General features: G+C 40.7%; 1 protein-coding gene across 4 annotated transcripts in view; it reads left to right on the plus strand.

The window, feature by feature from the left end:
• The first annotated feature begins 8,294 nt into the window (after positions 1 to 8,294).
• The window catches only part of LOC104149444 (opsin-5-like), a 52,888-nt gene continuing 33,751 nt past the window's right edge, over positions 8,295 to 27,431 (plus strand). Inside the window, exons 1-2 of one of the 4 annotated variants that reach the window (XM_009683049.2) lie at positions 8,295 to 8,693; positions 10,762 to 10,996. In XM_009683049.2, the coding sequence (XP_009681344.1) occupies positions 10,973 to 10,996 (24 nt within the window). In that variant the 5' untranslated portion in view covers positions 8,295 to 8,693; positions 10,762 to 10,972. Of the gene's footprint in view, positions 8,694 to 10,761; positions 10,997 to 23,168; positions 23,484 to 24,684; positions 24,849 to 27,431 lie in introns of those variants that run through there. The other 3 variants (XM_009683051.2, XM_068932811.1, XM_009683050.2) reach the window with 3 other exon arrangements.

Consider the following 27,431-nt stretch of genomic DNA (forward strand, 5'->3'; position numbering starts at 1 on the left):
ACTACGAATATAGGAAGAAAAATACCATGTATTTTACAAGAAACTAAGGTCAACTGTGGCTAACAGGAAAACATAGTCTTATGCTTCAGCTGCCACCAGATCTGCCTGTGGCATTTTTGGCCCCACGTTACGTAAGGACCAGCAATGAATATAATCTTGTTGTACCATCTATCGAACTTACCCAGCTCCTGCCCATCAGGATACGATGTCATCCTGCGACACAGAATGCTTTCGGGATTCTGGTGTGGGTTTGTGACCTCACTCTTTGGAGCCACCCCCCAGTTTTATTTGTTTTCTCTTATGCAGAAAATAACTTTCTACCACAGAATATGAATGTGGAACTCCTAGCTAATTATTTCTGTAATTATTTATGATCAAGGAGAGATTTAATGTGAGGATCTGAATGTCCCACAACAGCCAACACCACCTGGTCACTGTTCAATGAAGATTAGATGGACATGGCAGATTCCATAAAGACTCTAGACAATTTGTTCCAGGCACTACGGATACTTACCCCAAATGGAAGTGTTAAGAAAAAGACACTGCCTGATTACTCTGAGGACTTGCAGGCCTCTGGCAAACCAGCTGAAGATAAGAGTTGTGATGTGTGTCCTACTGACATTTTTAACGCTGTGAGTAATAGTGCCCCTACATTATGGATGGAGGAAAGAAGGGAGGAGAGTAATTAACTTGATTGAAACCACAAAAGGAACTGGTCTCAAAGCCGGAGCTAGAGTACAGAAGACTTTTTTCTCAGCTAACCGAAGCTCACAGTATTTACTGCCATTGTGCCAGCACACTTGTCAAGTCCAGAACAGAAATCCCTAAGCTCCAGTTTATTCATCCAGCGCCATCCAGTGGTAGCAGCAGCACCAGTAACTCCTGGATCCATGCCCGCTGTCATGTGTGTGCAGGAAGGCATGCTCAGCGGTTCAGACAGTGTATGCATTGCTAAGTTGGAGGTGCTTGCATGCCGCTAGTTGTATGTAGGCCACAGTTACAGAGCTACAGTGTAGAGATTATTTGTTTCTGGTTGCCTAGAAGAGATGAAGAAGAGCTGGTGAAGGCAGCACCCTCGGAGGAAATAGGGAAGGTGAGTGCTTGGATAAGATACTGGGACAGGATTTGAATTTAATTTGTTTTGTCAGAGGCTTCCTCTGGGCAGATGCTGTCGCAGATCCTCCAAGATTTTTAAGTACATAACCACCTTGAAGTTAATGATTTAGACATCTTGAGGCGTTAGGAGTTCTTTGTCTTCCCATATTTATAAAATGGCAGAGTGCATCCCTATTTCATGAACATAAATACATAAAAAATTAATCTGATTTGCCTGTAAAATATTTTAAATGGTTTGTGCCAGCCCTAATTTGACCAAGAATGGTGTCTACAACACCAGTGAATAAAAGGATCTTCACTCTCATGGATTTTAAAAGCCAGAAGTGAAGCACCCTTGAGAGATGAGCAGTGGCTTTCTGTGTGGATATTCTCCCACAGAGAAAGCTAGGAAGTCTTAATTAAAAAGGGGAAAGACAAACTGATAAATGTGCCTAGACAGATCAGTATGAGACCAGAACGTCACTCAATTTGATAAAACTATCAGTCATACAACTCCTGGGAAGTTAACAATGCTGGGTCTGTGATAAATTCATGGTCTGCAAAATAGAAATAGGGTGATAATTATAATATAAAAGTCTCTAGAATATATGTTGTTATGTTTCTCAAAGCAGTGCACTGGGTCACACATTGTTTTATGTTTCCCTAGCAATGATTTGTTAACTGGTTCCCTTCTTCTCCCAAAGGGCTTTAAAATACAGTATCTAACTTATTTTTCTCTAGATCGCTATCCAGAAGCTCAAGGTGTTACCTGTAGCAACATTATGGTAAAAAGACTTGTTCTCACAAAAGTTAATTTTAGATATTTTACTATCAAGGAAATGACCTGAAACTTGTTCAGATTACTTATATGGCCCTCCCAATTACGTTTCAAGGGGTAAAACTGTGCAGAGCTGATAAAGAAATGGCAAACAGTGGTTGAATACCATGTGCTTCTATCAAGTCTTGCATCTGTTTTATTCACTTGAAACATCATTGACTTCAATTAAATTACTCCCGATACCAATCAGAGTGCAGTAACCCCCTAATTCTGCATTTAATGAAGCCAATGATTAGATCTTATTTAAATGGGTACACTCTCCACCTTTATTTGTTGTGCAGTGAGCAGAGACTACCTGATCCAGTTTCACTAGAAGGGACGTGGCTGCACAGCAGCTCCAGCAAAGTCAAGGCAGGGCTGCTGTGGTTCTGCTCTCTCTCTGCTGTACTGCGTGTGGAAGGGGAAACGATAGGCCAATTGATAGAGCTGGCAAAATCGGAGTTGCTTCCAGATGTGTATTTAGCTTTGAAAAAAAAGATTTAAGTTTTCTGGGGGATGTGCTTGTACCTGGGACTTTGGTATACCAATTCATTCCATAATTTTGTTACAGTTTACATGACTTCCTGATTTGTCGGAGCCAGAATAAGTTAGTTCTTTGCCTATGGATATCTGAAGGGGGAAAAAAATAAGCAAAGGTGATCAGGCTTGCAGTTTGTATGCCTCTCTGTTTCACCTGAATTTTGATGAGAACAAACATCTCTAATACATACCATTTTCAAAAGGAGTCTTCAGGTTTCTCAGAATGATTGTCTTAAACTTCCTTCCCGCTTGAAGCAAGTGTCAGAAAATGCAGAAAAGGAGTGAATAGTTTACAATTAACCTAACAATTGTGTGTTTTTAAAAGGCAAAGATTAACCACAGCAGTTTCAAAAATCTGCATAAGAAGGGTTTAGGTGTAAGGTTTTTTTGGGAATTGGCTAGATTTTGTGAAACTATATAATTAATTTAGGTGTGAGTATTTTGGTTCTATGTCTGTGAGTTGCTGCTCATAGGAGACCCAGAAATGGCTCTGTGAGGGTGAAGGCCCTGCTGACATACTACTGAAACCCTCTGCTTTGGTGCTCACGTGGTACCATCTGGGGGGCACTATCTGCTTATGGATATGTGTTGGAGACAGCTTGTGCTGAAAACATGGCAAACTCGGCCAGGTTTGGGTGCTAGATGTGTATGTATCTCAGGTGAGGCTGACTTTTGTAGGAGGACATGCTGGGCTGCTTGGAGCAAAGGCAGCAGCCATAGATGCTGCTGGACCTGATGCCATCCTGTACGGCCCGGCGAGGCTGCAAGTGGTTGGCAGCAGCAAGCCCCACCACGTACTTCTGCTCGGGCATTTGCGGAGAGCCTGGTCCCCGTGGAGGCAGTGCAGCAGCCGCAGTTCTGCCACAACCAAGCACGGAGGATTTGGGCTTGGGGTGCAGGGAGCCGCAGACCCTCCCTGCATGGTAACTGCAAGAGTCAAAGGCTGAATCTCGTGCACCCTAAATCTGACCTGCTTGTTGTAAACGGATGGGCTGCCTCTTCCACTCTCTGTATGCGGAAGATTTTGAGGGATGGGCTTTTAAAAACTGGCATGTTCTCAGCGCTTGTTGTGCTGCGGATCAGTTGGCTGGTTTTACCACGGTACTGTGGAGTCCAGGGTTGATATTTTTCCAGTGAGGTAGGAACAGCTGCAGATCTGTCCTCTCTAAGCCGTACCATGTGGACTAGGGGCAAAACATCCCCACAGTTTGGGATAAGCTAGGATCTCAGACTATAATTGGCCAGCTCTTGCTTGGACTGTTGCTGCATGTTTTTTTTTTTCTCTCTCTCCCAGAGCAGTTCTCCTTGCGTGCAGCTTCGCTTGGCAGGAAGGCTGCAGCCGAGTGCCACCTTTCTGAGGTCAGAAGATGCTTGGGGGGAGAAGGGAAAGCGGAGGAGAGGGGGGGCGCCATCCGAAGCACCCCTGCGAGCCTGGGGGGTTCCCGGGGGTGGAGGGGGCTGGGGCAGAGGCCAGCCCCAGGGGCCGGAGGAGAGCCAGGGGGGCCGCCGCACGCGGGAGCCCCACGTGCCCACCCGGGGCTGCGACCGGGCTCGCTGCCTGCTCGTGGCAAGTCCTGTGGTCCTCTCGCAAGCGGTGGAAGGAGGAGGAGGAAAGGGAGACCGGGGGGCTGTGCCACCAGGCCTCCCACCCCATCAAGGTGGGTGGAGGTGCTGCTGGGGAGTGGGGACCCTCCCCGGAGCGGGGCTCACCTGCCTCCAGCCCCGGCTTATGAGGGGGCTCCGCACCGTGGCTCGGTGGGAAACTTGCGTCCGCTGCTCACCCTCTTTTATTAACACACACGAATGTTGCTTGTTCAGCCCAAGTAGCTTACTTGTTTGTTGGCTTTTTGGAGGAGCGGGCTGCTCAGATGATGAGTATCACAGGTCAGGGATCTGCCTGTCAGAGTATTTGTCGAGTGTATGCATGTAACAGGCAGCAAGACGGCAGCGCTGAGCTGCAAGTGGTTTACTCGCGGCACTGACCGTCCCTCCGCTCTTGGCGGGCTGCTGGCAGCTCTGCAGATGCTCCTGTTGTAAGGGTGTCGGGTGACTTTCATCACTGTATCAGTGCTAAGATTTATTATTTCTGTGATACAGATATGGAGGCTAGGCGGAAAAAAAAGAAGTAGCTAGCTGTTAGATTTTCTGTTACATACATTTTCCGTTTGTGGATTGTTTTGTTCCATGTTGGCACATTGTCACGTCTGGAACGTCAGTTCTAGGACTTGGGGAATTATGGCAAAATCGTAGTCTGAAAATAAGTAAGCTGTTATCCTAATGCCAAAAGCTTGCAAATGTAATTTCATACTGTCTCTGAATGTTAAGCAAAGAATAAAAATCCAGAATTTACTCTCTTAAAATCCCATGGTCTATAAGTGCACAGTGTGGCACTTCATATCCTGGGAGATTTATGCTTTGTGGCTTATAAAGATATCTGTTATCTTTGCATTGAAACAAGTGGTTGTTGCCCTGTACACAGCCAGAAGGTGTTAGACATGCACTGTACACCAAGGCTGTTTAATGGTGATAATACTAGATAACTTTGAGCTAGTTTGACTCCCGTATATTCCAGAAGTTATGGGACGTTATGAGAATATGGCCAATCCAAACTATTTTTAGCTATAGTAAGGTTGGTGTCATCAAAGTATTTGCATCCTCGGAGCAGAGCAAGATCAGGAGGGAAGGTAATATATATTTTTCTACACCATCTGATAAAGACAAAGTCCAACAAAGTGTGAATGCTAGTAATTGTTTCTCACTTAGATTTTGCTTCAACTTGTCATTTGTTAGAGGGATAATGTAACTTTTTCCAGCAATATCTACTAACCTTTGTCTACACAGAGAGGTAAGATCTCTATCTGCTGGGTAATAGCAAGGAATAGTGCAGTTCTGCACAACTACTTGCTGTGCACTTGGGAGCACAGCAAGCTCTTGGAGCTCTAAAAAGTTAATGGAAAGGGAACCAGTTAAAAGTGTGGAATAAACAGGTGATGGGAGCCTTTGTCTGCCGCATGCAAGGTGAGTTTGGCCTCATTCAGGTTCAGGACATAACAAGGATGCTCTATGAGCATTTTTTTTTTTCCTTTAAGTTGAAGAATTGCGCCTGATTCACTCTGGGAGAGAAACCAACTTGCAAGAAAGAGTATGGAAGGAAACCACTCTGTAAAGGAAAATTATCTGAGGTGGCTGAAGATTTCTGTTAAGGAGAAAAAATCCAATATGAAGCTATCTCCCCCTTTCCCTTACTATCCCTATCCTTCCCCAAAACTGAGGAAGTATTTCCTTAGGGAATAGATATGGAAATACTAGGGAGGAATTAAAGTTCAGAAGAGACTTAATTCTACTGGAAATATATTTGTGTTACATGGTTTAGTATTGATCTGTAGCAGGTTACCTTGAGCACTTTGTAGAGTTTTCCTGTGGCACCGTGCCTGGAGTCACTGAAACGTCAAGAGTCCCCCAGAGCTTTGAGAAGTGCCAGTTATGAGAAAAACCTGGAAGCAGCTTTACATCCTGCAAGACCTCAGGAGTAACAAAAATATCACGCGAGACATAAGAACTCTTCTCTTAGTCGTGTAGAATTAGAATCCTTACTCTATACATTTCTTTAGAACAGCAAATGCCTCTAAGCCTGATGCCATGAAAAAGATTTGGGGACTCTGTTAGGGCTGCCCTTGAGGAAGCTCGTGGAAGGAGAATGCTTTTATACTTTTCTTCTGAGACCTGATGCCAGACTCCTATAGTGTCAAGATACTACATCCAGTAAAAAGTTTTAACAAAGGAATGTGAGGCAGAGGCTTGATATATGTGTAATCTTCATACCTGGCCAACTGGAAAAAAAAACCCCAAGATCATGTCAACAGAGCAAGAATTACAGAAAGTAGAGCAATGACAGCTTAGAGAAACAGTGATGATGTTGGACAGAGAAGTGGCGCAGTTAGCAGAACAGATTGTACCTGTCCTGCTAAGAAGATGGACAAGGTGAATGACAGACAACTGAAATCCTTAGTTATTAAAGTAAAGCGCTTGAGGAAGAAAAATTTGATGTATAATAAACTTTCTTTTAAAGGGCTGATAGAGTTATGGTATGAGGGCGGTTGCAACTCAGCTACAGATAGTGAAGGATGGTTCCTGATCCAAGACAGATGTGAAAGTGTTATGTGAAGGAACTCTTTTTTCAGGACAGCTATAAGCTCCAAAGAAATAGGGAAAATGACATTCTCTGGGGCAAAATTACTTAAGGAGAGAGGAAAGGGTGTTTTTTAAAAAAGGTTCTACTGAAACAGAACTACTGAATGTTTACTGAAGTTTGCAAGGTTGATTTAGAGAGACATGCTATTATGGACACAGACCTTAGCAAATGTTTACTTTCCAAAAACAGCCTGCAGTTTAATGTGGAGGAATACAGAGGAAAAGAAATATGACATCAGGTATTGGTAGCAGCCTGGTCACGGCAGTGCATGGATGCAAGTTGGGACCTCAGTTTTTGGGAATGAATCCACGACTTTCTCCTCTGTTAACAGTGGAGCATAATGTGATTGCAATGCTGATGCAACAAAAGCAAATATGATCCCAGACTGTGCCAGATATTTCTGCTAAAATACTGATGCTAAGCTAACAAATACAGTACAGGATGGTTTGGTGGGTGTGGAAGTTGGACAGATACAGGAGGAGGACATGGTTTTGCCACCTCCTGAGCCAGAAAAAAAACATGCCCCTCACAAATAAATTAATCCTGGAAAGGGACAGGGAGACAAAAAGGGACTGACAAAAACACCTTTTATCATTTGACTGGGAAATGGTAAATAGTGAGAGTAAAACTGACTCTGAAGAGTGTGGATTGATGTCATCATATTGGAGGACTGGTTGGTAAAACGGAAGGTGAATTCAATTTTAAGCTTGGAGTAAGGCTCTAATTATATAAGTACAATGAGGAGCCTCAAACCGACTATTACAGCTCAAGACAGAGGTTTGTTATTTACAATGGTCAGTTCTTCTAACATCAATTCAGTGTTTAGCAGCAATGAAAAAGAAAAACTGAATTTTAGGAATTACAAGGTAAGAACTGGAGACCAAAATAGTTATTTCACTGTGTATTTCCCTGTTGTATTGGTAGTACATGTGGTTCTGGTCTCTGCATCCCAAAAACTACATAGTAGAACTAATCAGAGAGAGTAGAATAATCAGAGGTATGGAAAGAATTCCCTACAAGAAGAATGGCTCTTTGACTCAGAGAAGATGCAACTAAAGGAGAATAAGATAACCTATATTAAGTCAGGAATGGTGTTTAAAAAAAGGTTCAGTGACTATTTTTCAGATCACAAGAACACAGGGACAGCCAATAAAATTATCAATCTGGCAGAAAGTTGTAAATATAAATACTTTTAAAGTACTGAGTAATTTAAAGTCAAGTAAAAAGAAAAGCTTTTATCGTAATTCCTAGTTAACTCATGTCATTCCTTTGATAGAACCCAAAAATCTAAATGACCTCAAAGACAGGTGAGGAGAGATGAATGGAATCACAGAATCACACAGAATCACAGAATCGTTTAGGTTGGAAGGGACCGCTGGAGATCATCTAGTCCAACCTCCTTGCTCAAGCAGGGACCTCTAGAGCATATTGCCCAGGATCACATCCAGACGGGTTTTGAATATCTCCAGCGAAGGAGACTCCACTACCTCTCTGGGCAACCTGTTCCAATGCTCTGTCACCCTCACAGTGAAGAAGTTTTTCCTCAGGTTCAGATGGAACTTCCTGTGGTTCAGTTTCTGCCCGTTGCCTCTTGTCCTGTTGCTGGGCACCACGGAAAAGAGGCTGGCCTCATCTTCTTGACACTCCCCCTTCAGATACTTGTACACGTTGATGAGATCGCCTCTCAATCTTCTCTTCTCCAGGCTGAACAGGCCCAGCTCTTGCAGTCTTTCTTCATAGGAGAGGTGCTCCAGTCCCCTCATCATCTGTGTAGCCCTCCGCTGGACTCTCTCCAGGAGTGCCATGTCTCTTTTGTACTGGGGAGCCCAGCACTGGACACAGTACTCCAGGTGAGGCCTCCCCAGGGCTGAGTAGAGGGGCAGGATCACTTCCCTCGACCTGCTGGCAACACTCTGCCTAATGCAGAAGGAAGAACACGGCTATTAAACACAAAACTGAAAGCGCAAATTCTGACTGTGGAGCACCTACCTCATAAATCACTGGAAGAACACAGACTGTAAAGGCCCACCCAACACTTGTCCTGTACTGGTACGTTTTTCTTAAGTATTTGCTGCTGACCATCCTTAGAGATCCTTGTAGCGGGCTAGATTTGGTTTAAGTCTCTACAGCTGTACTTAAATGTTAATATCGTGTCCAGTTCTGATAGCAATCAGATGAGATTAAGAGGAAATAAGCAAAGGCAAGTATCTCTAGGATGTGCTGTAGGGTGACTGATGATCTTATGAGGGGAGACAAGATGTTCTTTTGCCTGCGTAGCTAGCAAAAATGAGGCAGAGGACATATAAAAACTGAATGTGTCCTCTGTAAATACATCAAGCAGTATTGGCTAAGGAGAAGAAAAGCAGCTATGTAAACTGTATAGTGTGATTGCCTTTGACAGGAGAAGACCATACAAGATGCCCCAAAAGTCTCTTCCAGTACTGTGGCTGTGCATGGTGGAAAAAAAATTATAACTAGAGAGGATTAGCCTGTTAATGTGATTGAGATGTGATCATGAGAGAGGGCCCTCTAGCTCGTTTCTTACTTGCTCAGTTAAAAGAATAAAAATTTTTGAGTGGTGCTGAAGTTCAGATGGAGCAAGGACAGAAGCACTGCTGTTCTTGTCTTCCCGTGTTTTTTCTGAACCTGCTTGTATCTCCATTGTTAGCCTCTAACCTGTCTGTTTGTACTTGCATCCGCTATTATTTTCTGTGTCCAAATGCCAGAATTATGAAGTTTCTAGAGAGAACTATTGTTCATAGACTGATTTTCTGTTTTTAGGCTGTGGACCATTGAGCTGGGCCTGCTTCATAATTAATCTATGCTTTTTCCAAGTGTCTTCAAATGATACCTTTTGCAATTGTACACAGATTCTGCCAGACCTCTGCTGAGCGTTGTCAAGTTTCCTGGTGGTGCTTCCCATCTCTTATGTTTCAGGACCTTCTAGAGCCCTATCAGAACAGTAGTATGCAGAGGCAGCTCAACCTTAGCATGTGCATAGTTAGTAAATGGAGTAATTTGGACGTTGGCATGCCTTTATATTTCATTTGGGTAAAGAACAGGAGATGCTGCTGACTGCTCAGTTGAGAGTTTCATCTCGCTAATAGTGCTGGCACAGAGTAACTGTTGAGACATGATGAAAACAGAAGAAAGAAGACCCCCAGTCACAGGGCCTGTGACTTAGCTGCTTATTTGAACAAGGATTTTTAAAAAATATTTTAAAATGGCTTGTTGTTCAGAGAAAATGGGGGCTTTTTTGGTGGGGCTATAGGCAGCCATTCTGCTTGTTCTCAGAGGTCTGTACAGTGTTTATCAGCAGTGTACTGCTTGAGAGAGATGGCAATTTGATCAGTGCAGGAGGTACTAACATTTGTAGCCCACTGAGTCTTTCAATGACCTCTACTAAACATGTAGGGGGAAAAAAGCCTTTTGCTGAATTGGTGGAAAATCTTTAAAACTGCCCATTTCCAAAACCACTGGTGACTGCAGAGAGGTTACAGTTTTTATAAACAGAAGAAAAAAACAAGCAGTAGTTTATCTGAATTTTGTGCCTGATAAAGGAGCAGTGCCAACGTAAGAAAGATTTTATGGTGTGTATAGGAATTTAATTGATTTAATGTGAAAACTGTAAAAAGAAGAGAAACATTGACTGAAGATGACTAACCCTAAAATGTTCAGTAAAATTTCTATATCTGTACAGATGGCAGCTATAGCTCCCTGGCATCTTCAATAACTGTGTATTCCTAGCCATTTTTTAAATGGATGACCACAAGAAGGCACAGCATGTCCTGCATTCCAGCTTTGCTTTTGTTAGTGTTTCAGGTCCAGAAGAGTACATGAATACATGCTTCAGAACCTACCCAGTGTTTGTGAAGTAACTGGAAAAAAGACATTATGTTCCACATGGTCTGTGATCATTTTGAGAAACATCCTGAAGGAGTCTCCACTACAGACGGAAATTCTTTCACCTGTCTATGCAGCTGTGCATGCCTGAATGGTGTGAGATCTATGAACATTTTGTTTCCCATGATACACTTATCACGAACTTATGCATGATAAGTGCGTGATAAGTGTATCATGGAAAACAAACTGAATCACTTGTTGTCACCTTTTGCAGGAATGACCCAAAGTCACCTGTGGATAATGACCACCTCTTGGTTTTTGAGGAAATTCTGGAAAACTAAGAGAGATCTTCAAGTGTGAAAATTCACAACTCTCCAGCGTATTTGTAGGCACCACTGTTAAGTACAATGTGAAATTTCTCCTGAAGATCACGCTTGGAGAGTGATGCAGAAAGAATTATCTGAAGTCTGGAACACTACTTCTCCATGCAATATCATCATGGCTCAAAGGTGAACTATAATCTATTACTTACAGGATGATTTGTGCACTTGTTCTGGAAGGCTTCCCAAATAATTCTGGTGGGTAACAGAGTTGCAATAAATTTAGTAATAAATGAGTCTTCAAGCTGCCACATGTCTCAGAACTGTCTAGGTGAGTATATGGGAAAGAACTTTTCTTCTGAGGTTGTATATGGTGAACTCTCAGAGCTCAACACCATTAGAAACCACTGTTTTAAAATAAATAAATAAACAAAGACCTTGATAGGGGCTTCAGAGCAAACCTGAGGAGTGAGCAGTACATAGGCAGGTGCTTCAAGGTGCATTCAAGCTGACTTGTCCCATGGAACTCTGTACATCCTCTTTCAAAATTAAGGGCCTATTGAGACATCACCAGCAAACGTGCTATCAACTAGAGTTGATTGTGAAATACAGTTTTCTATTTTCATGACTGTTTTTAATTTTATTACATTTCTACAGTTTCCATGTTCTTCCCTTTGCTGCTTTACCTTTTACTTTGAAATTTCAGAGGTGAATTTTTAGTGGTGTCCATACCTTCTTCTGTCTTGCACCTCTAACATTTAAACTTGAAAAGGAAAATTATTTCAACTTCTTTATCAAAAGAGAGAAAAGGTGGGAATATATGACATAATATAAGTATCATTCATATTTTTATGTTGACCACAGACTGACTTTATCTTAAAAATTTCTTTTTTTTAAGGCAGTGAAATCATATTTCATTTAGAAAAATATAAAATATTGATGGAAACAATGGAATTCATAGCCATGACTTCAAGAAGACTAACTGAAGGAGGGAGTCCGGGGTAAGGCAAAATGAAAGATTGAAGGCCTAGAGAAAGTATGATCTAAAAGGAAAGAATGAAAAAAAATGAGTTGTTTTGCTCAAAGGGGGAAGTACAAAGGGAGCACAACAGCCTTTTATATATTATTTCAAGGCTATTGCAAAGAGGAAGAGGATAATTTGTTTTGGATAACCATCCTGGATAGGCCAGGAAGACATTTCAGCAGGGAAGGTTCAGGTTAGACACTAGGAAAAAACTTTCTAATAAACATACTTGAGGATGGTAGAACACTAATATTGTCATGGGAGACAGTGGAGTGTCTCTTGTTAAACTTTTTAAAATAGAGCTGATCATGCTTTATTATCCTGTGGAGAGATTCACAGTGAACAAACAGAAGTTAGGGCTGTTCCTACAAAAATGCCCAAACCCAGGCCAGAAGGTTTTGTGCGTTGCACTGGGTGGATGGTGCTATTCCAGCTAAAATAAGTGATTGCTGCATAATACATTATTTTTAGGGGAGTACGTGGGGAAAAAAATTATTTTGCTGAGCAAACATTGGTCTTGCATCATACTTTTCATTTACCTGTTTGCCTATAACGTGAAAGCTCTTGAATTTTGTATCTGATCAGTCCCAACGTTTCAAGGAATATTCATAGCCTATGTGACCAGAGTCAATCTGGCTACATTTTGGCAAAGTCTTTCGAGACTTTCCTTAACATAAGGTAGAGATGAGCAGAATGGGTGCTTATAGAAGTCTATAAGATGGCTATATCCTGACTGGAGGGTGTATCCTGGCAGATGGCAGTCTCCTGACAGATAGATACCCAGACTTGGCCAGAGTAGCTCAAGAGAGGAGTAAAAATTAATAGTTGTGTTTTTTGGAAAACAAGAGAAAACTGGTCTGCTTTATGAAATAAACTTATTTGTGATTTTTAGATCACTTTAAAAGCAAATGAGGAAAAGAAGTGGAAAAGCAACCTAGATTTCTTGATTCTGTGCTTGGAGAATGGAGTTACTGTTAATGGCAGGAACTTCACAGGAAAGTCCTATTTTGTGTTAGGAATACTTGTTGTTAGTTTTGTCATCTTTCCTAGTTAAATGTAAGAAATAAGATGCAACCAAAAGCATAGGGGACAGCCCATCTTTGTTTTAAGGACAGTTAAAGAGAAATATGGTTCCAAAAACTCAAATCAGTGGTAGAAATTGAATCAATCATACTGTTCTTTCATCTTTTCTTTACATATGATATGAAGCTGCTCATGCTGTCTGAAACATCATGATTTTAGTCATGAAAGCTGAATATGCCTTAAAATAAGTCAGCAATACTTCACTTGTATGTAAGTTCTGACTATCATTAAGGTAGTAGTAAAGGTAAAAAAAGGTTTATTTTCAGCCTGTCTGTTTTTCACAGGAATGCAGTGCAATCTCCCTCTGTTTTGTTTGAAAGTGTTAGACAACAGATGTCATGGCCTGCGGGAAGATGCCTGATGAAGCAAAGACAATGAACTTTAAAAACAAAATGGCTTAGGCTGTTTGCAGTCAGTGCTCAGAAACATTAAATCAGAAGAAAAGAATGAACCTAAAAGAAAAAAGACTCTAGAAAGGGATAGCTGTAGTCTTGAAAGGTTTTGAAACTCTTCAGAAATCCTTAATGAGTCTTCCCAGTCATTGGCAAAATTGCACTGTAGTCTGCTGCTTGACTCGTCTATGATGAGCCTTCGTTCCGACCAAAATTTGTCTTTTGAACCAGAGCTACTTTTCCTACTGAAGCTGCTACTACCTTCCTGCCTTTCAGTTTAGTCAAACTATCGCTTTCTGACAAGAAGATGAACCAAAAAAACCCATATGTTGTCCCTGAACCAAAGATTTTCCCCGACAGCCCTGCCGGTGGATACTTGGAGCGTGTGAATGTCTGACTACTCCATTTGAGCGCTCTGGTGGATTGAGACAGTTTCTTGTATTAGGGAGTGAAACTTATGCAGTAGCTGGGTGAGCTTCAGAAGAGCTGAACAGCTGTTTTTATTCCTTTTCTGTAGTGGCAGTGTGTCTCAGCACAAAATAGGTTCTCTGAAGCAGCAATAATTTTTTTCTAAGACTGCGCGTGCTCCAAACTACCTTTCCTTATGTTCCAGATGCGAAAAGATTCTTACAAAAATTGCAAGTACAAAACAACTCCCTTCCTCTTTTCCTCTCTTTTTTTGAAGTTCAAATTATTTCTTTTCTGCAAAGACATGTTTGGTGGGAAATAAACAACTTTCTCATACTTTTGACCCTTTTAAGTGCAGGATTTTTTCCACAAAGTCTTTCAAAGTCATTTAAATTATTTTGGAAAGGGGAATGAAAGAAAAAGAAACAGTTGAAAACAAGTCCATATTTTTTGCATATCTCTGTTTTGACTCATGACGGTTCTTCTGTAGTCAAAAATTTTCAGCTATATCTAACTCTTGTTGAATTTGTTAATCAAGCCTGGTCAGATCTTGCTGCATATTTGAAATTTTCTTAATTTCCTGAAAAATTTTAAAAAACTTGTTGGAAGGCCTAAAATACTTTTCCTGTTTTTTTTTTTTTTTCCTGATAATTACGTAGGATTTGCCTATGTAGCGGGCTTAAGTTGTTGCAATTACAAAGGACTACACTTACTGAAAGACAATACTGTTGAACCTAGCGGTTGCACTCTCAGGGACAGATGGAAGAAATGCACTGTGTTTTAAGATACAGCTGTAAAGACAGACAAAAGTAGAAACACTATTTGTTGCATAAGATTTGCATTAAGTATTTTTGTCTGACTGTATGCTTACCAAAAGCAAAATTTTAGGAACTTGGCGTATTACTAATATGGAAAGATAATACTGGAAGGCAATTTTTTTTTTAACCATCCAATTTTAATGGGATTTCTTTCCAAGTATATGACTCTTGTTCCCACAAGAGAGTGCCTAAAGCTTCTCTGCAACTAATGAGCTATAATCATTTTTATGGGCCTAATTTTATAAGTTGTAGATATCCCCAGACAAAATAAGTCTGAGTTGAATGCTCTCCTTAGTGAGGTAAATGCACCAAAGAAGCGAGGAAGACACACAGGGACTGATTCAAGACTTTTTCTACTTATTGGCTAGTGTACATAGTTCTGAACAAGAATTTGCTAACAAAACTATTTTTTTTCCTGTAAAATCTCAAAAGAATTTTTGCTGGAACTGTGTTCCAATTGAGGAGTTCCTTCATGCCTGGAATTTTGCAATGATGAAAGAAAAAAGAGAAAACTCTCACTTAGGAAGTGAGAGTTAGGAGGCTGTCATCAATGTGCTCCAGAACCCTTCTGGATTGCTTGTGCCTTGCTGTGTTGCCCTGCCAGCTGATATTAGGGTGGTCAAAGTCCCTCATGAGGACCAGGGCCAGCTGAATGCAGAAGGCCTTATCTACTTCTTCCTGATCAGGTGGTCTTTAGCAGATACCCAGCAGTTGGCCACATTGGTCTGTTCTCTGACCCGAATTCTGTTACTCTCTTCATAGCCATGACTTTCCCAAGTACCTCTCAGGCATGCATGGGAGTGGGTGGGAATGGCCCAGAAGAGGTGGCCTGGCAAAAGAAGCCTGCTTCTGGCTGCTTTCTTTCCTTAGTGTCCTTCCCCCTCTCCTCCTGCCTCTAATGGCATGCATGGCTGTGTTGTGTGCTAGAACACACACAACAGGGTCTTTGAGAAGGAGTGGGCTACAGGCTGATGACTTGTCGTGGTGGGCTATATGCAAGCTGGGAGCTCTAGTGGGGGCTGGCCAGCTTCTTGATGTTAGCTCTATGCAATAAATGCAGGATGTGTTGGGCCACCTCTCTAATGGGGCACTGACAGAAGAGAGATGGCCTAGCAGCCCTGGCAATAGGCCTGCAGGGCCTATTCAGACCTTAATCAGACTCAGTAGAATAGCAGGTGAGGTCTGAGAAATTGCTGCATTCAGCCTTTTTCAAAAGGGTTGAAATGTGGCAAGCAAAGTTGTGTGTGTGGGTGTCTTTTTTTTTTTTTCCTTTTCTTCCTTCCCTCCCCTCCCCTCCATTCCATGCTTCCTCGTGTACTAAGCTATTGATTTAGGAGGTTGCTGTTCAGAGGCACAAGCTCTCAGCTGCAGCACAGCACTGGGGTACATCTTCCACTCCAAAGAAGCCAAAGTGCTATGAAAGTGTATGATGCTAAGAAAGGGTGTAAGAGATGGTGGCCCTAGTAGGGGGACCAGACTGAGTGAATCTCACACTAAGAGTATAAGATTTGACAGTTCTGCTAGGTGTATGCACAGCAGAGCAGAACAAAGAATCACAGCCCCTTTTTGTTTCATATAGTGGTTTATTGAAAGCCATGGTTTGTTTGTTTATTCTCTGCCAGGAGCAGAGAATGCTCCTGGCTTGCCTAAGAAACATTCCTGCCAGAGCTGTCCAAAGCAAAAGGTTTCTTTTTAATTAAAGAAGAGGCACTTTTTAAATAGAAAAAAAAAAAAGAAATAAAAAGATAGTTTTCTAACCACCTATATTTCAGTCATAATCCATATGACGTAGCTGGAGATTTCTCTGTTAGAATGTAGTGAAGTTTATAAGAGGACATTACATCACTGGACTTGTGATTTTTCTGGGTTATATGCAGGGACACCAATGACAGATAAATGCATTAGGCAGTATTTGGCCACCATTTAATGTATGCCTTCCCAAACTGAAAGGTTTTACTCTTTAGAGATGAATGTTGGAAAGAACTGGGGGAGCATCAATACATGTCACGCTATTGTGATATTGTTTATGTGACATCTCAGCACTGGACAACAACAAAAGCAAGTATGCCAATATTACTCTTTCCTATGACTGTTCATAACTGAGTGATGCTGGCCGTTTCTCTGTTGTATGAAGCTGAAAAGTCAAGCTTTGTCTTCTTCCTATTCGATTTGAGTATCTGAATTCAGTAAATAAGTATTAGGGCTGTTAGGCCAACAGGGAGCAGTTTTTTCTGGTAATGATCTAGATTTATGCATGGCATATATACTTCTTGGTATGATTTGGGAGTATTGAGATATGGTACCAATTCCTTCAGGAATGAGGAGTTTGTTTCACTTGAGGGACACCTTCTGCGTGTTGCTGGGTATTCTCTTTTTCAGCAAATGATCATTTCCTCCTTATTTCTGTTTGATTTCTTTTGTTCTCAGGTGTCATTCCAAACACTAACAAGAATCTGGAGCCATTAAAACCCTGGAAAATATTTTAACTTCTGTCCTTTGATATTGTATAATACACTGGCAAAAAACAACAACTTCATAAACTTTTGGAACAGAACTGCGATATTAAAACAGTATTAGAATCCCTTTGGCAGAAGTCACAAACTTCTGTCTAGCCTCAGTATGTAGCTCCATAAGTTTCAATTTCTATCCACTTTTTCTTTGTGCATTGAAGTCATAATTCTTCCAAAAATATTTTTGCTGATTCATATTCCCAGGAAAGTTCCTCCTTTTCCTTCATGTTCAACCAGTGGATTAGCTAGGGATAATAATGCTTCTTAAAGGTTCTATGCGAACAAAGTCTTTGAATTCTTCCTTTGACCCAAACTCAGGGTCTTAGTCTGAGAAAAATACAGCTTTTCCTAGCTGCTGGAAAAATTCTGTCAAGATTTCTAACATAAGATATTGCCACAATTACAGTGTATATATTTAAATCTTACCTCTACCAACCCCAGGGGGTTTCATCTCCCAGGCAAGAGAGATTGAAATGATAGCAAGGAGGTGTTTCCTATTCATTCTGCATTCTCAATTTATTGCTGGCAAATGGGATCACTGGGGAGATAAACATCACTTCTGAAGAAGTGCTTTGGCTCCATTTTCAGCTAATTCTTAATTTTAAAGGTCTAACATCTTTTCATATGTGTGTGGAAAGTTCACCGCTTGAAGTAAGTTGGACTGTGTAAAGGGGAATGTCTTGAAGGCCTTTCAGGGCATGTGGATGTGTCTGAAGTAGGAGCAAGACTAATTCAAAGTTCTTTGTTTCTATAGAAATTTGGTCATCCGTATCTGTTAATTTGATAGTTCTGGGATCTGTCAAAGAAAATGAACTGAATCAGTCCATCACTCTGTCCCTGGAATGCCGTGACTGTAGTTTCGCATTCAAAATATTTATCCTCTACAGGCAATCATCCAGTTCTTTGTCGCTGGAGAATGCTGGCCATGAAACTTATGTGGTTTAGCATATTTTCTAGCATATGTGCACGGGCCTCCAGTCTTTTCCCACAACACTCACACTTTGTATCTTCAATTACCATGGTGTTTACTCCAGATGTCAGTCAGGCTTTGGATCAAGACCAGAAACTTTGCCACTAATTTCTTGTAATGGAGCTGGTATTGCACCACGTGGGTGAGGAAGGTTTGTTCTTGCAGAGAGCCTAACAGAGCCTGTGAAGGCTGAGCTAACAGTTTGGGTGTGCTGGCAAGACTGCATGCTCCAGTGGGCTTGGGCTGGCAAGCTCAGTAATGGAGAATTTGCCCGCTGGCCATCTTTCACAAAAGCGGAGTTTCCAAGGAGATAAGCACCTGTCTGCCATAAACCCTTTCTCTGCTTTCCTCTTCTGAGGTATCTGAGGACACTTTACAACTCTATCTCAGTAAGTGGAGGAGAGGTAGGTTTTTAAAAGCAAGGATATTTCTTCCTGTTATCACTACTGACAAAAACAATGCTGGGTTTATAGTGATACCTGAGAGTTACCTTTCTGTAGAGGGAACCTGTGTGGTGTTTGCTGTATCCATTCAGCTTGTCTTGTTTATTTAGTTTGTTCTTTGGGTCAGGGCCATCTAAGACACTGTATTTTCGCTTCATAGACACTGGAATGGTGTTGGATTTAATTAGGTAAAAACTAAATGGAAAGAAAAGATAAGGAGGACGGCATGGATATCAGGGAAGGGGAAGAAGTAGGTGGGAAAAGTGCTGAACTTATGTCCTCATGTGCTCTCTCAGACAAACTGAGACCACTAAGTTACAGAGCCAAGCTCCTTACCACTCCATGGGTCTTAGAGTCTCCTTCCTTGCATGTGGCTCAGCTTCAGCAGAATATCCCTTCTTCCACCCTGTGGTGGTTTTGGTGCTCCTCTCAGAAACGGGAGACATTAGTTTGAATCCTCTTAAGATGAGAAGGGCCTAAATCGTAAGCAGTGCACTGCAAGTGTGACCATTGCACTGCAGCGCTGGTGCCAAAGTCAGGCTTGTCCATACCATCACTCTTCCATCACCCTTTTTTCTTTAGTCTAAAGTGCAGTGCTGTTCAGCTATAGTGCCTACCCAGGAGAGGCTTCTGGGCTCTGAAGTCCACATGGGTGAAATGCAGCCTTTAGACAAGCACTGAAGTCTGGAGAGAAGGTAAAATTCACACCTAGGCCTATGCTCACAGGCCTCTCAGCTGGCCTACTCAGCCTCTTGGTATTTGGGAACTGCTCTCCAGGACTTAGGTTCCTAACCATGGACTTTTAAAACACTGATCTGAAAAAGGCCATGCAGCAGCAGCTGCAGTATTTACAATGGAGGCACTTAAATAGTGTCTTTGGATTTCCCACTATGTTTGCATATTGCTTTTTTTTCCCCCCTAGTTATATTAAAGAATAGTTGGATAGGGAAGGGCTCTTGTACCAGAATATCTAAATTCTTTGGGGGCACCAGCCTACAATCTCTCTACTAATGAAAGAAAATTTACTGATGCAAATAATCCCCTCCCCAACACACACTTTTTAAAACAACTTTTAAAGGATCCTTTTCTTCTAAATCAGTAGCATCTCAGACAACTACTTTCTGTTAAAGTTTTAAGGAAGAGGCTTACGTATACTTCTCACCTTGACTCCTTTCATAATAAAAAAAAAAAATAGTAGCAGTGTTGAATAGTGGATTATTTCATCTTGGCCTGGAGTAGAAATACTGCTGTGTGAGTGATGCACATTGTCTTCATAGTGTAATAATTTGGACAATTGTGTTCTTCACTCTCTCTTTTGTTTGCAGGTTGATTTGTAACAACAAATTCATATTTACAACAAGGAAGGCAATTGAAGTAGTAAGTTTTCGCAAAAGGAACAAGACAGCTTATTTCTACCTGTTTTTATTGTCACCTCTGGCACTTGCTTCTTTTTCCAGAACTAAAGTCCTCTCAGGGAACTTCATGGCCTCACAGAGGTTCCTGTTGCATGCGGTACTGGTGCTTGAAGCCAGACTTTATTGCTGAATCCCTGTCAAAGGGGAAGAACTGACTTCTCTCAGCTTTTCCTACAGGCCATAAACCCTCTTCTTATATTGATTTAGGGATCTATTGAATTTACATTGTGGAAGTAAATTGTATCTTCAAGTAGGTCATTACTGGGTTTTGTTCTGGCCAGGAATCTCAAAACCAAGTCAAGGCTCTTAAATATCGCTCTTACCTACACCAAAATGAGGAAAAAAAAAAAAAGTTTCCCAAAGGCACTGTAACATATAAGTGAATCAAAAAGAGAAAGCCTGACCGTCTTTTTCCTCCTCGCAAATGAGCTGGGAAATAGAGTACATGTGAGCATTTGGAGATTTTATACAAAATGGACAGAAGTCTGGTTACTGTTTCAGTTATTCAAACGCGTAGCACAAAAGTGCAAACTCTCTAGCACTTACACTGGATGAACTGGAAGTAATAGCACGAATAAACAATTAATTAATGAAACCAGAACTATGTGAGGAAGATGCTTTTTCATTGAGTGAATACTTCCATCCACCTCTTCTCTTAGGCTGAACTGTGGCAGGAAGCCAGTGAATGAGACTAGCAGTTAAAAACAGTCAAAACAGGGGAACTTTGGCTGTTCTGACAGTTGTCTATGATGTGGACCTGGCATTCTCTGCTTTGTACTGTTGGGCCCAAAATGGGCTCTGTTGTTGTGTTTTACTTTAGTTTTTAAAGCTACTGAGAAGATTGCCTTTGGATACAAGGGTAATGTAGGTTTGACAGGGATCAGGTCATCTCCTCTTTGTGAGTGGCCTACTGTCTATTTTCAAGAATCATGGCCCTCTTCTCTCTTCTTAGTCCCTTGTATTTTGCATTCCTGGCTGTGCAGAGCCCAACTTCAGTAGTAGTAGGAGAGAGAGAGTACCCCCTCAACTAGCTTTTCTGGATTTTGGGATTCTACTGTACTAAAAATCTGACGATTCAGTAACTTATCCTTGTTCTTTCTGCCTGTGTGGATACCACAGTCACACAGGTAAGAGGTCATTCATGTGCTATCTGACATTGTTGGTCCATGGACCATGGCTTATAGGGTAGGTTATCTCTACACTCATCAAGGAACTCCACAAGCATGTTCATGATATGTTTCCATTGTATAATTTTTCTGTTCAGCTGCCCCCGTTTATTGTCAGGTAGACAAAAATTTACCATGCTAAGTGCTGGAGGGAGATTAGAACTAGTAATTTTTAGCTGATCTGTGAGAATAAGGTTGAAGAAAAATATACTATGTTGTGAGGTTAAATATTTCTAAGTGTATCTTTGAGAAACTCTAGCTCCTTCATGCCATTAAATGATTAAGGAATGCTAGGGAAAAATAGTGTGGGACCTGGTAATGAAGGACTGTGTCCTAAGATTAATAGAAAAGGAAGCTTGTATGAGATTTTTTGAAGGATAGCTTTGGAGCGCTTGACTTTGCAATCTTAAACATTTAAATTTCGTTTTTGGTATCTAATGTGTTCCTCCACTCTGGTATTGGAGTTTTTAATAGGCAGTGAGATAGTACGGATTTGATGCTGTTATGAATTTAAAGATCAGTAGAGAATCCCCTGAGAGTATTTTCCTTGTTAACCTGTTAATGGATTCTGTGACATTATGATCTACAGATATTTCTTCTGTCTCTGTAGAGGGTATCATTGTCAATATCCTTTATCAAAGCCTTGATCCTCTTGGGGTTGTTCTCTGAGCTCTAAACATGTAGCTACTGTCTTTCCCCTTAGTTCATGTTGATTTATATGAGTTACTCAAGGAATAGTGCTTGCAGAATAAAATTGCTGCAGCAATTCCCAGTACTTTGTGTTCTTATGGTATTCAGAATTTTTGGACATTCAATTTTTTTTTGCTGTTTTCTTGCAAATGTTATTGTTCCAGACAATCACATCTGGTTATTTACTCCTTTCATTCGGCAACACAGTAATCTATTTCTTCTTAGTACAAATAGACTATCTGACTCCCTAAGTCAAATTTTTACTAGTTTATTTTGGCAGGGAAAAATAATGATAAATTATGTGATAATTTTGTAACATCTTCCTAGTTCCAAGCGCAATTATTTTTAGCAAGTAACACTGCTCCCAGTAGCTATGCCTTTGGACTGTGACATGTTTTAATGTGTCTGAAGTGAACCATACACAGTCTGTGCTCTGCACAAGGTTAAGTTCAGTCTTGCTAAGGCTTTTCAAGATCGACAATGGATTTGTTTCCCAAACATAAATAATTTTTTGTGTTCTAGCTAGGCAAAATGATTATAGAACTTCCTTAAAAGTGCATTTGCTTTCTTTGTTAGTCACATATGTGAAATCCTTATTCTGAAGTCTTATTTTAGAGACTACAATAAACTTGTAATGATGTTATTTTTGCCCTTTCACTCTATGCCTTAAGTGATGTCTTTGTTCGCTTGTATGAGCTACTGTAAATTCTTTGGCATTGGAACTCCTTCTATTTTGTATGACATTTTGTATGTCGTGCTGCAACGTTATTTTGTTTTGTCTGCTAACCTTATATAAGGCAGGGGAAATAAAAGTGAAGAATGACTTTTTCAGGGAACATTAGAGATTACTGACAGAGCTGTGGCAGGGTGTTCTCAGGGTACCTGCGTTCCTCTCCAACAGCAACTTTTGCCTCTTGCTTCCTGTCAGTATTGCTATCAGAGTAAGCTTGTTACCTTTCTTGTAAGACATCTGAAACTGCCAGTTTGAAACTTAATTCTTGTGAAAACTTTCAATCTTTGTTTAAAGTAGATATAAAATTCTAGTATGATGCCATAGTTGTATTTTTACATTCATTCTTCTTTGCGTTTATAGAGACATAAATAACATTCTAGTGTGTCCAGCAGCAGTGATATGCTGGTAGTTTGGTATGCATAAGGTCTCCTGAACACTGAGCACTGGCCTACAAAGTACTATTTTCAGAGTTTCTTTCAGAGAGGAACAACAATTTAGGTCTGACAGACCTATTAACACTTACAAACTGAAGGAGGCAATATTTTCCATTCTAAAATCTGGGCTACTATCTTTTAGTTGATGGCAGTGATTTTCCTGGCAGCAAATTCCTGCAAAACATTCCCTTGCTTGCACTGTAAAGCTGCTTAGGTTCTGAGTTTCACGTTTCACTGAAAGGATCAATGTAGTCAGTAGCAGCTAACACTATTTTGCTGATGATGAAATTTCTGATTTCCTTGCTGAGAGAAAATCCAGAGTGCCTTTAACAGACAGAAAGAAGAATTTAAGCCGTGAGTGAGAAACGTTTTTTTCCCCGGTTCACATGAAGCTGTGGTGGTGGCGGCATAAGTTATCTTTTGTGAAGCACCACTCCCTTGCTCAAGGCATCTTCATTTTCTATAGTGTTATGAAATGGATACCAACCTCTAAATCAACTGACTTTCCTTTTAGATTTTTTAATGTTGTATCCTGCTGGGCTTTCAGCTTTGGACTCCTGGGTGACCCGTGGAATCTTCTTTTTTTTCAGGTATTTGCACATCTTTCTTTGGTGCAAAATGTCGGCCATTTCGTGGTTTAGGGTTAAATAATGCTCTGTTTTTTTCCAGAAAAGCCTGTATCTTATCCATTTTGGAAATGAGGATGTTAATCCTTTCTTGTATTTTCAAGTATTTTGCATGTTATGCAGCCTTCCTCCTTAAGCGTAGAAACTGTAAATAGCTCCCTCTTCAGTTCCTAAAATCTGGAAAGTGTGATTATGGTTTAAATCTACTCAATACAAAAAATAAATCATAGAAACCCTAGAACACAGGTTGGTTGAGACTAGACTGAGAAACTGTAATTTAAAAATGGAAAGAATCTTTGCAGGTATCTCGCACAACAGGGTGTGAAGGATGCAGGTGCACTGCTGCAGAACATGCAGTTGGTTTGCGGAAAGAGACTTGGACAGTGATGGTCCTGACCAAGGTCTCTTACCAGCATTTTGACCCAAATCAGATATCCACAAGATGGGATTACTTTCACCTTTCCTTCCAGCTTGGTTGAAACTTTGTGCCTAATTTTGTTTACTGAAAAGATTCATAATGAACCATTTCCATTTCAGAACGGCTAACATAATTTCTGTTCATTGAGCAATCTACTTTTAAGGCTTAAGCTGCTACTTTTTTTTTTTTTTAATTCACAAGCATGTTGAAGAATAGAGAACTATGTAGAAGCACCCAAATAGAGTAAAGATGATTGCTCTGCAATAATTTTGTTCCTAGCAGGTTCAAATATGCTGTTTTGAGCCAAGAGTGTTAACAGAGTTCCGGTAGTCTAAAGCCTACTCTATAATTACATCAGTATTCATTAGTTCTGGAATAAGAATTTAACTATCCAGGGCTTGTGTTGTAATTTTTATCTGGTGTCTTTTTGTTCTCCAGGCTTCTACCTTGTGAGTGTCTGTAGAGCAGGAGGAGGGAGCCATTATTTTTTTCTAGTCCTTTTCTCCCCAACAACATAAACTACGATTATAATTAGAAAATGAAACTTAAAATCAGCTATTAAGAGGATGATATACGTGGATATATGCATATAACTGGATGTATATGCATGTCTGGAGATGTGTGTGTGTGTATGGATATATATAGAAAGAGAGATATGCATATATGTCTGGATATATATGTCTATGTATATTGAAAGCATTGGTGGCTCATTGAAGAAAAGCCTTCTGGTTCAGAATGAGGCAAGCATTCTGCAATATAATCAAAGATTATATCTAGCTGATAGGTTTGCAGTTCCCTACTGTGGGGAGAAAGAAAAGATGGATTTTGTCCTTTGGAGGAGCAGAAGGGGATCATGTTTTGTTATTGATAAGCTCACTGCCTGCCTGCCTGCTGCCTGAGAAAAGGTAGAGGTAGGTTTGAATGTTTTCCTGTTAATGAGTTAGGAATTAATGAATGAGATATTGGTTGGTGGATCTGTAACAATGGTGTTCAGAGTGGTAGAAATTAGAGAAATTAGGTATTTAATAAGAACTAGTTGTGTATTTTCACCTTTGAGTACAGATACAGGTCTGCATTCTCAGTAGTGGATCTGAGAGGGTTCTATAGGTTCAGCTCCCTATGTTTGAAACCTTGTATTTTAGACTCTTCAGTCTACAGCTCTTTATTTCCTCGCGCAATAAATAAGGACTTTTAAAATAGAACTTGTTTGAAATTTTGTATGGAACTGGAAATTTATGTTTTTGCAGGAAATTTTTATTTTTAATGACTTTAAAATGTGCATATTTGGAAAGCTGAAATAATACTTAAAAGTTTTTTTGGGGATCATATCAACCGAAATGGAAACAAGATTTGAAATATGTTCATGCTTCGTCAAAAGGTGAAGCTTCTTGTAAGGGCACATGATGATAGTCAAGTGGTTGACCCTCCTCTGCTCATTTGGGCTCCCTCATCGGATTGCTGTCCTGTTGAGTTACTGAAAACATGGGACGCTTTCAGACACAGCTTTCCTGAACTACTTGTGTCCCCTTTTTTTTTGTTTTTTACTGTTTGGGGTAGCTGGTATTTTAAAATTTTCATTTTAATTTGGAACAAAAGAATCTTTACAAGCTTTGAAAGTTGCTAAAGGGAGGAGAGACGGATTCTTCAGCTTTTTCCTCCACTCTGTCTTTGCCACAGTTAAGAAGAGTAATTTAGGGAAGATGGGGCTCTGCCTGAACAATTAACAGAGATGAAAAGGTTGTTCTTTTGATCATCTGAATATTTGATGCATTTTTATGAATAAAAAGTTGCTCTAACAGTGAGGATAACAGTAAGTTTAGGACTGCAAAATTTAGAAAGTGTCAACAATAAAACAAGGAAGTGCATTGCTACCTAGGTCAGCCTTATGTAGAACCTCCTTCTTTGTAATTTCACGGTCTCCTTTGAGTAGCTGAAATGAGGACCAGTGTCAGCTCTCTTAGTGCCTTTGTTTGTAGGATGCAGCTCCTGGAAATTTATAAACTTGATTTTGTGTTAAGTATGACTGTAAGCCCACTTTCCCAAAGCTTCAACACATTCACTGCATCTGTTCTAGAGTGGAGGGTCTCAGTCCCTCTCTTTTCAGCCCCTTTTAAAATTTTATACTCCTGGAGTGCCAGGGCGTTGTAAACCAGCCTGTTGTACTCCTAGACCAAAGACATGCCTTATGTGCTCCCCCGACCCATCTCTTGCCTGATGAAGTGCACTGAAATTCCTTGTAGTGTGTATTCACATTGGAGAGCATACAAGTGCAATGCCACCTGGAAGGGAGTTATTGTGCTACTAAATAGGGATTTCTCTTTTTTTTTTTTTTTTTTTTTTGGACAGTAGCAACCTATGTAGAAGGCCAAACAAATCTTTGCTGATCTCTTAATTCACGTTGTTGACCACGGGGCAGTTAAAAAGCAGAAAGGGGTGTCTATGGCTAAAAAAAACCCTGACAATTAAATACAAATCTGAGTTCCATTACATAAGCTAGTTTGCCTTTAGCAATTTATGAAGACCAAACAGGACACAAAATGTAGCAGAGAACAAATTACAGAAGGGAGTTTCAGTGAAATGTTAGTGTTACATCTGTGGCATACATCTGAGCTTTGCCGGATGGGGGACAGAGCCCTGCAGTCATTCCAGAGCGCTGGGTATCTGTCTCGTGTTTCCTTTCTGGACTTTCCTGTGATGTTTCACTCCTGTGGCTCATCTTGCAGCCTCTTGTTGCCTTGGGGCTGCATGGTTGGCTGGATTTGGAGGTCTGGCCGGACTGTTTCCGCTGGGAGGGAGGAAGGAATGACAAGGGCTGGGGCTATGCTCTCTGGTACAACCTTGCTTATTTCCAAAGGGTGCCTGCAGAGCACTGAGCGCAGCTGGAGGATAGACTTCCTTTTTTCAAAGTCCAGGCCTACCTTTTCAACAAGTACTCTGTGCTTGCTATTTCTGGGCCTCTTTCCAGCTCGCTTCACCTATAGCTTTCCATCCCTTTTATTTCAACATAGGCAGTCAGGTTGATATCCCTGTGTGCGCAGTCACTCTCTAGGGAAGAGAGTGACTTCCTGCCTGGCTGTGCCATAGGTGGTGGTTTCTATTATTTCCGTGTGTCACTTTGCAAAGTGACACTTAAACATTCCTGTGTGCTAACAGCAAAAAGACTGAGTGTACTGCTGAATTTTACCAGAGCTGGACTCGTAGCTGCCGTTAGCGTTTTCCAGAACACTACTGCAATACTACTGCACTGAAAAAATAATTATAAAAGCAGATATTTTTCTGACAGGTTTTACATTCTATCAATCAGTATTGTAATTGCATATTTAATTTTTGTCCTTCATCTGCTGAATAAATTTTGTGTCAGTGAGCAGATGTCTCTGCCTTAGCGATGAACCAGCTCCCAGACAATCCTCAGCTTTTATTTGCTTTCTTCTTGTTTCATCTCACTTCTACAAACTACAGATGACTTAATCGGCTTCAGTTTTAGGTTTATATAT

The sequence above is a fragment of the Struthio camelus genome, chromosome 2 (genome assembly GCF_040807025.1).
Source record: "Struthio camelus isolate bStrCam1 chromosome 2, bStrCam1.hap1, whole genome shotgun sequence".
Taxonomy (NCBI): Eukaryota; Metazoa; Chordata; class Aves; order Struthioniformes; family Struthionidae; genus Struthio; species Struthio camelus.